The 11,351-nt window shown below is 34.8% G+C and overlaps 1 protein-coding gene across 1 annotated transcript; it reads right to left on the reverse strand.

The window, feature by feature from the left end:
• Positions 1–472: 472 nt before the first annotated feature.
• On the reverse strand, positions 473–11,006 carry LOC117703823 (olfactory receptor 4K3-like). Its single transcript, XM_076929429.1, has 3 exons — positions 10,895–11,006; positions 2,211–6,528; positions 473–2,066 (listed from the first exon to the last, which is right to left on the reverse strand). Exons 1-2 carry the CDS (start codon positions 10,895–10,897, stop codon positions 5,575–5,577), a joined length of 957 nt encoding a protein of 318 aa, XP_076785544.1. The 5' UTR covers positions 10,898–11,006; the 3' UTR covers positions 473–2,066; positions 2,211–5,574.
• Between the last annotated feature and the right edge of the window lie 345 nt (positions 11,007–11,351).

The following is an 11,351-nucleotide window of genomic DNA, read 5'->3' on the forward strand; positions in this document are numbered from 1 at the left end:
ATTTGTAAAGTTTGAAAATTAGTAATATCTAGAAAAGGAAAATTTTAAAGAGTTATAAACCATGAGCTATATGCTAGCTATGAGTATACAAATTGAAAGCTTAATTTTTGCATCGTAAATAGTGGCTACAGCACGTAGTTTAATTATCTGTGATGAAGCGGGGGGAACTCAAGAGAGTAAACATGTAGTCTAATTTTGTATATTGTCTTTCCATTAAATGAGCTGTCTATTAATACAGTAAACACACTTTTAATGGGCTATATATAAAAATTTATAAGAAATATAAAAGCATGTATAAGGAAGAACTGTAACAAATTGATCAGGTAATAAATCAAACATCAGTATTTTTTAATAACCAATTTTATTATTATTTAGAATAAGAAATATTTTATTAAGTTTTTTCTTAAGATACTTTTGTGATCTTAACCTATAATTTTATATTAACACAGCAACAGCTTCAAAACAAAATGTTAAAACTTCTTTTGGAAATAAAGAAATATAAATCTATATTAATAATCTCTTTCTATCAAAGAACTGTTATAAAACAGCCAACAACTAATTAATTTATATAATATGTTGATTAATAACAGCTTCCTCTACTTTCTGCAAAATTATTCCTCTTTTGTCAATTAATTGTTGAAGGAAATTAAGATTTGTATCTCTCTTGAGAACATTAAACATAGGCTTAAATTCATTTGTGGAGAGCTTAAAATAAGATCTTAGCCAATTAGCATCTCCTAGAAACTTTTGAAAATAATTTAAAATAAGTAAACTATCTTTTTTTATTTGAATTTTCTGTATCACAATTTATTTTGAAATATAGCTGATGTCTCAAATATTGAAAGGATATTGTCTTTGGATGTTTTTTGGAGCAACAAGCACTTTATAATTTTAAAGCTCATTGTATGAGAGCAAAGGCTTGTACTAAAACTCCTTTAAAGGGATCAATTATTAAGCCAACTGTGTAACAAAAAGAAGGTGTTCATCAGGGCCTTGTTTGATCCCAGATAAAACTCTTATTGAGATCTCTTTTACACATCTGGTTTGTGAATGACTCTAACTCTGAATTACCAGTTTTAATCTGGCTTTTTGTTACCAAAATTATAAATCTGTAATCATACCCAATAATATATAGGCTAACAATGTATAACCAGGACATATAGAACATATTTATACTTTTAAAACCAATCAAAAATAAAAGTAAAATAAGTGTACTTTATATAAATTTTATCCAAACAATTTTTTTCTTATCTTTTTTAGCTGTAATTTTAAGAGAAAGGCATCCTTTCACTTTGTCAAAGTGGAAAAACCACTATCAATTCTTTTACTGTAGAAGCCAAAAAACTGTTGCCCACCCTCCAAGAGCAGCTTGTGTCTTACTCCCAGCCACAGAGCAGGGTAACTTACCTGAAACTATTATTTTTAAACAAGTTTTAAACTAAATCTTGGGGTGGATAACAAGCAGTTTTAACCAGTTTTTCTTTTAAACATGAAACATACAACGACAATCATTCAAACAATGGGATAAAGACAGACAATTGATATATATGGACAGATTGGCATGCCAAGGACAGACAATAAACAGTGAAAGCAGGACTGAGAATATCTCTAGTAGGAATCAGAGACAGCAGGGCATCTCCTGTAATCTATTTTTTTTCAGGAGGGCTTTGTAATACACTTTTCTTTTTCTTTTGTTAACATGCCAGAGAGTGGGCAACTTTTTTCACCCTTTCTCTCTCTCATTTTTAAGGTTTAAATTTTATCTCCTCTGTAGGGAGTATAGCATTTTTATCATTAGTCCCCTCTTGGGAAAACAACACTAATGAAAGTAAAGAATTTTTAAACATCCTTTTTTCTTAACCCTAGTTCTTTGTGTCCAGAATGACTCTTTAAGTCCTGTCACAAATAGTGACTGTTTAGAAAAATGCCTGTCCCATCCCTCTTACCTTGAGATCTGGCAGCTCTGATTCTTCACATGCAGACTGTTTCACAGAGGGTTCGCCTGTGGAGTCCTTCTGAAAACGAGATGCTCTCAAACACTCTGGGAGTCATCTCTCTTGGGTGCCCTGAGAAATGAGAAGGAGTGCTCACTTACAGATCCTCCAGGAGTCACTCTAAAAAGTGTTCCATAATGTGGAGTGCCCACAGGCACTGTGGGCAGCCACCCTCAATGCTCAAAAAAAAAAAAAAAAAAAAATGGGTAGGCCTACCCCTCTCTGCAGATCTGGTATTTTTTCTTCCTTAATCTCCAGAGTCCATGTTCCAGGTGCCAGAATGCCCCAGTCCCACAGGGCATTGAACTGGAATCAGAAGTCCTGGAAGAGAGAACTGGAGGACAGGGGATGCAAAGAATGGTGGCTTGTCTATAGTCTGATCAAACCGCCATTTTAATTTTTTCACACAGGGGTTATATACACATAGAGGCAGGATGTGGAAAAGGGGATGACTCAGGAGCATAGGTTTTCTCAGGGGAAGTACAGATATCTTCCAGAACATGGTATTGGCTGGGTGAAGAAGTAGGGAACAGGTCACTATGACTGTCCATGATTTCTTTGTTCTTATCCAAGCTGGCACCCTCTACCAGAGCTATCTATCCACAAGGTTTATGACCACTCGTTCTTATCCAGGCTGGTACTTTTCCACTAAGGCTGCCTGTTTACAAGATCTATAGCTAACTGTTCTAGAGTCAGTGTTTTCCCACAGAGACCAAGACTTTGTGTTAGCAGGCATGTATGTCTGACTCAGGCCTATGGCTGATTTAGGCATTCAGTATATAAGCAAGGTTGCTTTCTACATGGATACTTCAGTCCTATTTATAAGGGGGAACAAAATAATTGCTGAAGGTAGAATGGAGGGTCCTGGAAGGGAGGGAGGATTGGGAGGAAAAAATGAGGAAGCCAAAATCAGGTATGGGAAGACACTGAAGAGAAATACAGAAGGTCAGGAAATTGAACAGAAATATGGAGCAGTGAGGGAAGGGGAACTGGGGTAACCACTAGAAAGTTCTAGATGCCATGGAAGCAAAAGGTTCCAAGTACCCAACAGGGATAACAGTAGCCGAAATACCCAGTAAAGGAGTGATATAAGCCATAGAGACCATACCCAGTAGATAGGCAGTTGAGGAATGGGTCCACCCACCCACCTCAAAAAATTCAACCTAGAATTGTTCCTATCTAAAGGAAATGCTTGAACAAAAAATGGAGCAGAGACTGAAGGAAAAAAAAAAACACTTAGGGAACCATCCTATCTGCAGACACTAAACCCAGACACTATTAATGATCCTAAGAAGTGCTTTCTGACAGGAGCCTGGTATAGCTGTCTACTGAGAGGCCCCACCAGCACCTGACCAATACACAGGCATATACTCACAATCAACCATTAGACTGAGCACAGGGACCCCAATGGAAGAGCTAGGGGAAGGATTGAAGGAGCTGAAGGGAATTGCAACTCCATAAAAAGAATAACAATATCAATACCCCCCCGCAAGAGCTCCTGGGACTGAATCACCCACCAAGAGTACACATTGAGGGACCCATGGCTCCACCTATGTGTGTAGCAGAGGATTGTCTTATCTGGCATCAGTATAAGGGGAGGCCCTTGGTCCTGCAGAGGCTCAATACCCCAGCATACGGTGATGCTAGAGCAGTGAGGCAGGAATAGATATGTAGTTTGGGGAGCACCCTCATAGAGGCAAAGAGGATGGAGGATGAGACAGGGGTTTCAGAGGGGAAACTGGGAAGGGAGACAAACATTGAAATGTAAATAAATAAAATAACCAATAAAAATATTTAACTAACCTAAGTCCAGAAGATAACATCCTATCACAAAACCACAAACAATATTTTAAAAATCTTAAAAAATCACCAATCACATAGCAAATGTCCCAAACAAGAACTATATGGAAATATAAAGGTCACCAAAGCATTCATGAGTAAAAAAAAAAAAAAAAGTATATTGAAATATTATGCATGATCTCAAGTTATACTACAAAGCTAGAATAATCAAAACAGCATGGCAATGGAATGATTGTTTGCCATTGTCTAAATCAATATTATATACTAGAAGATTTTGACTCAAGTCCACAAACTTACAGTGCCCCAGTTTTCAAAAAAGGTGACAAAATAACATATGAGACAGAAACAGGATCTTTAACAAATGTTGGTAAATCTGGATGCCCACACAAAGAATGACATTAAACCATTATCTCTCATCCTTTAAAAAAAGTCAACTCCTGAAGGGCAGTGGTGGTGCACGCCTTTAATCCCAGCACTTGGGAGGCAGAGGCAGGTGGATTTCTGAGGCCAGCCTGGTCTACAGAGTGAATTTCAGGACAGCCAAGGCTATACAGAGAAACCCTGTCTTAAAAAAACAAAAAAGAAAAAAGAAAAAGTCAACTCCTAATGAATTAAATAACTAAAATATAAAATCTGAAACTAATAAACTGATTGAATGGCTTTTGAGTTTTAACCAACTTTACAGCACTAGGCATACATTCTCTCCTGTGGAGGAGGCTTCAAAAATAATTGGCTCCCTTCAGACTACAGCCAAGTCTGTGTACAGTACTGGACACATCTTGTCAGATAGTTTTGTGGTTTACCATGAAACTTCTAGCATTATGTAAGGCCACTGAATTTTTTCATTCGCAGTGTCCTGGGCAACTTTTAGCACCATGAATGGTATCAAATAGAAGGAAGATCCTTAGTTAATTTGAGATTAATTTCTCTGTGGCCTGGCAACAAAGTATGTTATTTATTCATTAACAGGGACTTTCCACAGAGACATAGTGGACAAACAGGGGAAAAGGTGTGGCTTGTTTTAGACACACCTGCAGCCTCACTGACCAACAGAAATATATGTGTACATACAAACATGTTTGTTAAATGTCTAATGTGGGTTCACCACTGAATCAGGTACAATAGTTTAAGTTAGTCACATCATGGATACTGTAGTCATGGAGATTAAATTTCAGGATAGTATATATTATTAAATAATAATTTAAAGAACAAGTTTTAGTACTAAACGGAAATAACTTTGAAACATAATATTTATTCATATGTTTTATTATACTTTATTCATCTGCCTCTGAAAAACCAAAAAAGTAAAGTTCACTGTTAGTCCTTGCTCCTTGTGAAATTTATCTCTTTGTTTCTTTGTTTTTAAAAAATTTTTTCTGTCCACACCATTAGTAATTTGGTAGATAGTTGAGATAAGACAAGAGTAATGATGTTAGTCATTTGGCAATGGAAGTTAATTTTGTGCATATATGGTATGTAGAGAATAATACTCAGGTAAAAATTATTAATATTTTATTCATAACTTTAAACATAAGTTTGATCAAAAATGTTTAGTATGACCTTATTAAAAACATGGAAGGACAGTTTGATGGCATTCATGTGGAAAAAGCATGCATATTTATATTTTAAAGTGAAGAATTCACAATGACCTGATAATAAAATATTAATTTATATCTCTATTGAAAGCTTGGTAAAATTTCAAATGAAAACAATATTTTATGGTTTTAAAGCTTTTTATGTGAAGAAATAAGTTGACATTATTGGATATTAATAATTTTCTTTAAAAACCCAGAAATTTGCCTATGAACCTTCTCATAGCATTTTTCATCTCTTTATTTCTCAGTGTATAAATGGCTGGGTTTAGGAGAGGTGTAAAAACAGAATAAAACACAGCAAAAAATTTATCCAACCAGGTGATACTGAGGGGCCACACATAGATGAAGATGCAAGGCAAAAAGAAGATCATCACTACTGTGATGTGTGCAGTGCACGTGGACATAGCCTTAGAAGCTCCAACTTTAGCACTCTGGTGAACAGTGATAAGGATATATGTGTAGGAAATAAGCAACAGTACAAAGCAGGTTACAGCCACAACCCCACATTCAGCATTCATTAAAGTATTTAAATTATGGGAATCCATGCAGGCTAGCTTGATTACCAGTGGCATGTCACAAAAGAAACTGTCTATTTTGTTGGGACCACAGAAAGGTAGCTGCACAACCACTAACAAATAGCTTATTCCATGTGTAAAGCCAATTGTCCAGGAAGTCAACACCAGCACAGTACATCTCTTCAGGTTCATGATGGTAAAGTAGTGGAGTGGTTTGCAGATGGCCACATAGCGGTCATAAGCCATTACCACCAACAATACCATCTCTCCTCCAGCAATGCAATGGGAAAAAAAGACCTGGGACATGCATCCTGCAAAGGAAATGGTCTTGTTTTTTCTGAGAAAGTCTGTGATCATCTTAGGAGTGGTGTTTGAGGAGAGCCACATATCAACAAAGGACAGGTTGGCCAACAAAAAGTACATGGGAGAATGCAGATGCGGGTCAGTGCTTATTAAGATCAAGATGATGATATTTCCAGACACAATGAGCAGATAAAGCATTAAGAATATCAGAAAAAGTAAGACCTGAAGATTCTTTGAGTTGGCAAGTCCCCAGAGAATAAATTCTGATACCACAGTCTGATTGCCTCCATCCATTTTATTCAGTGTGTCCTTAGAAATAACCTTCAAAGAAAGAAAGATTATCAACTGGAAGTATGAGGTAGGTTACTTCACTGGTAGAATTAGACATCTACATTGAAACTTGCCTGAATAAAAATTTATTAATGTAAAGGGAAATCTAATGTAACTATGTATGTCATTGTTGCCCAAGGTATATTCATGAGTTAAGAGCAACTTTCCAAAAAAGAAGTATCTGGTATCTGGCATGACTGATTTTATATATATATATCAGGAAATTCATTTTATATTAGAACAATAAAGAGAAAAAATAATGTGAAATCATAAAAATGTGTGTTCTCTAATTAAATGGTCTGAATTAGTAGCATTTATGATATTCTGTAAAAAGTTGAGTTGTAAACTCAGAAACTTATGGGGAATTGCACTGAAGTTCAGTAAAAATGGACAGACAGGATGATACCACTTTTTCGAAGCAGGCATAATTCTTTCATGGAGCATTAGTAAACAAATATCTATGACATTGATAAATTAAAATTTAAGCTTAAAGCTCTAAAGTACCTGTCGAGAAAAATTTTAGTGGGCAAACATACAGAATGCCTATAAGATATATACAGACACCAAATTGAAATTTATATACCATAGAATTTGTTTACTCAACTAAACTGATTCTCAAAATCCCATTGCAAATATCATTAGGAGTGGATTTACCAAAGAACAAGGCAACCATATTCAAATCTGAGCTGTAGTAGTCAGTAAGTTCAATCTTAGCACTAGAAAATATGGATTTTAATTTGCAGCAACAACCTATATATTTTACAACTACTAGATACTGAAAATCCTTAGACTTTTAAATCTTATAGTTTCTTGATATGAATAATTGTACCATCTACCATCAATGTATTGTCAGTATATGTTCTCATTATGTTACTTATTTACTGATCATCTATGCTGCTTTAAAGAACAGAATGAATTACATAAATATGTAAGCATAGCTGTTTGTTCTTTGACCATCAGCCTTTGTTGAATGGGAAGTTATACTATCATGAGCAGCAGTTACTCACTTCAAAGCACAAACAGGGTGTTTGTATAGATTGACTGGACAATATTGAAGCTGGATTGTGGATAATAATTCTCCATTTTCTCCTGATTTTAGTAATTCTTTTGGTGAGTTTCATATTGTGGGTCTTATCATCTTTTAACCCCTTGAAAACTCTAGGTGGTGGTAACACAGCAGATGAGCAATGAGATAGACCCCTGGTGCTATCATCAGAATTATTTACATTTTTTTTGAGGACTCAGAGGTATACAGTTAGAATGAACAAAAAAGTTTTGATGACATCAGGTAACACATCTGTATGTCATAGATGCATGGCAATATACAAGTAAATGCATGCACCTTACAGGGATTTACCGAATCTCCAAGAATAACCTGATTCTATAGCAAAGAGTTTGTGTTCCTTAATAATTTTGATTTTTTCCATGACACTTTTTTGCCAACTTGAAAATTTTCAGGATTGCATTTTGATTTGGTTTGGTTAAATTATTTCTTTTCTGTTTTGAGATTATAGTATAAATAAATCAATTCTCCCTTCCCTTTCTTCCCTAAAAATCATTCAATAGACTCCTCCTCCATGCGTCTTCCTAATTTATGGCCTCTTTTTCAGTAATTGTTGTTAATGCATGTAGGTATACGCATATACATATTTATTCCTAAGAATAACCTGCTCAGTCTGAATTTGTTACTTGCATATATATGTGTGTGTGTGTGTGTGTGTGTGTGTGTGTGTGTGTGTGCATGTGTGTGTTGTAAATACTGATCATTTGGTCCTGAATAACCTATTGATGTATTTGTCCTGAGGAAGACTATTTCTCCAGCTCTCAGCATTTCTTAGTTGCCTTTGTTCTTTGTGTAGGGCTGTCTTCCTGGACTTTCCCTTCTGTGCCTTATCATGTCTTCAGTCATTGTGTTTCTTCAACACAAGTTTAGGCAGTCAGGATATAGCTGTGCCACAAATGAAAGGAATTACTATCTAAGAGAACAAGTACATTTGGTTTTTTTATTAACTTATATATTTATAACTTATTTATTTATATATTTTTATATTTATATTTTTATATTTTATATTTTATATTTATAACATATATTTATTCACTTTATATCCAAATCAAAGCACTACTCTCTCCTCTCCTTCCAGTCCCACCCTTACAAATCCCTCCCCCCATTACTCCTCTTTGAGGAGAAGAGGAAGCTCTCCTTGGGTACCCCATACCCTAGGACATTCAGTCACTTCAGGACTAAGCACAGCCTTTCCCACTGAGGCCCAACTGGGCAGTCCATTAAGGAAAGGAGGTCCAACGGCAGGAACAGAGTCAGAGACAGTCCCACAAGACCTAAATAATCAACTAATCTGGACCCAAGGAGTATCAGCAGGTGTGCAACTTGGTCTTCATGTGGATCCCCTAACAATTGGAGCAGGGACTGTCTCTGACAAGAACATTGCATTACAAAGTTGTGTCCAAAGTTCCAATTTGCTGTAAAGTAGAATCAGATCTCAAGTAATGCATTTTAAATTATCTCAAGTAGTATAGATGGACAATACTTCTGGATCATACATATGTAAATGTAAAATATCTTACATCTGCTTTATGATACTATCAAAACACTTTTAATGATGTTATTTAGAATATTTTGCTACAAGATGATAAGTGAAATGCTAGTAAATATGGTTCCAGACACTACAATAGCTTTAAAATTGTTACACAGTTTATGTAGTAATGCATACAGAAACTTTACATGTAAAGATGTATGAAAATCATTAAGTGTTTCTAATATCCAGAGAACAGTGATGCATAAATTATCTTCTGTTACCATATTTTCTAGTTCTTGAGGTTATAGACAATAAGTCTGTTGTTCATATGAGCTCTTTGTGTAAAATATACTTATATAAGCAGATACCCATATGTATATAAAATATATATGTATGACATGTCACATACATATTTTATAAATATAGTAATACATACATTTGCTATAAAATACATGTTTGTGTGTCTGACTTTCTGTAAAATACTTGTGACTTATACTTCTAAGTTCCTGGATACCTATTCAGTAACTATGAGATATGCATCCATGAAAGGCATTTCTAAGATGCAAAGTGTCAGGAACATAACACTTTACTCATTGCTTCCCTTGCCTAGGAGATATCAGTATTTTACAAGACCTTAGGAAAAATTATAGTCTATTAAAGTATCTTGGTAATTTTTGCCTTTAACTTACTGGCAATTCTAATGTTTTCTGTTATATTAACAAACAATAATGAAGGGAAACAAACTGAATTATCATTTTTAGGGTGTATAAACAAACAAGTTTCTTCTATGTGAAAAGTTTTTTTTTTCCATATTGATTACTCTTTTTCAAAGTGCTAAACTTTGTAATGGTCTCAGTATTTATATTTATGTAAGAATTTATGGATGTAGTCATATTTATACAACTTAATAGATACTAAGTAGTAGATACTGATGACTGATAGAGTGATACTTTAGTAGTTTGTAATAGATTCCTTTGCTACCAGGATGGTTGTTATTGGGTCTGTCTGTCAGTCTGTCTGCCTCTGTGTATTTTTTTATTTGATTTTAGGGAAGGTAGGTTGATATTACTTATTAAATGTGCTTTTGTTGAAGTAAGATTACATGACTTTACCCCTTCCCCTCCCTCAAATCCCTCTCATCTAACCTCCCTAAACCATTCCAGTACCACCCCTCAAGTTGATAGATTCTTTTTTCTTTTATTATTATTACATATCTATGTATTTTTATCCGCTATCCACAAATACACACACACACACACACACACACACACACACACACACACACACTTAGACACACACAGCCTGTTGTTTCCAATTTTGTTACAGTACATTAATTGTGGCCTGACCACTCTACAGTTAACAAAAAATTAGTGGCCACATTCCTAGGAGATGCTAAGTCTTTTCCCTGGATACTAATTTTCAGATTTTTAAAATATGAGTTCCACAATACTCATGTATTATGTTTCTTCTCATTCAGATTGCTATCAATGTTACGATTTCTTATATTTTTGGTTGTGAGCCTAGCCTTTAATGGCTGATCCATTTCTCCAGCCCAATGTTATGATTTCTATACTAATTTTTTTCTTATAAACTATTTTATCTCAATAAAAAATATTTGGTTAAGCTGAAGGGAATATATGTACAGTGTTAACTGCTTACTCTTTTATGGATTATTTGATAAAAATTGATGATCTTCTGATATAGACATGAAAACTCATGAAATGAGAGAGAGAAAGAAAACATGTTAATTGGCCTCTAAAGTTAAAAAAAGCAAAGAAAATATTTCAACACAACACAGAATGGATATTTGTAAAAGGACTTACCATCACAACTTTCTCTTGGGTTAGATTTTCTTCTCACCTGATGTGTGTTTATGAAGACATTGATGTTTAGTAGAGACACTTTTCCCCTCAGGCTGACCAATCTTCCTTCCTGTAATTGTCCCACAGGTGTCCCATGTCACCTATTCTATGTTATAAACATAATGAGAACTTTGGAAATAATTATCATGGACATCTCTTGGGGATTTTTTCTGTTAAGAGGGATACTGCTGCATGTCTGTGAGAATAGAAATGGGGACAAGAAAAACCTCCTAGTGGTCATCCCAACAATGATATGTCAGTCAACTTTTCAAAACTATTCTCTTCATCAAGAAGGAATAAAGAAAAGTTTGATGCTGCCTGACCTCTTATATATATATAATCAAAGGGACTCAAAACATTTTTTATTTACAAGACCAATTGCTAAAGGTGTGAGATATTATGAGAAAAAATATTCTTG

This window comes from Arvicanthis niloticus, chromosome 2, assembly GCF_011762505.2.
Source record: "Arvicanthis niloticus isolate mArvNil1 chromosome 2, mArvNil1.pat.X, whole genome shotgun sequence".
Classification (NCBI taxonomy): Eukaryota; Metazoa; Chordata; class Mammalia; order Rodentia; family Muridae; genus Arvicanthis; species Arvicanthis niloticus.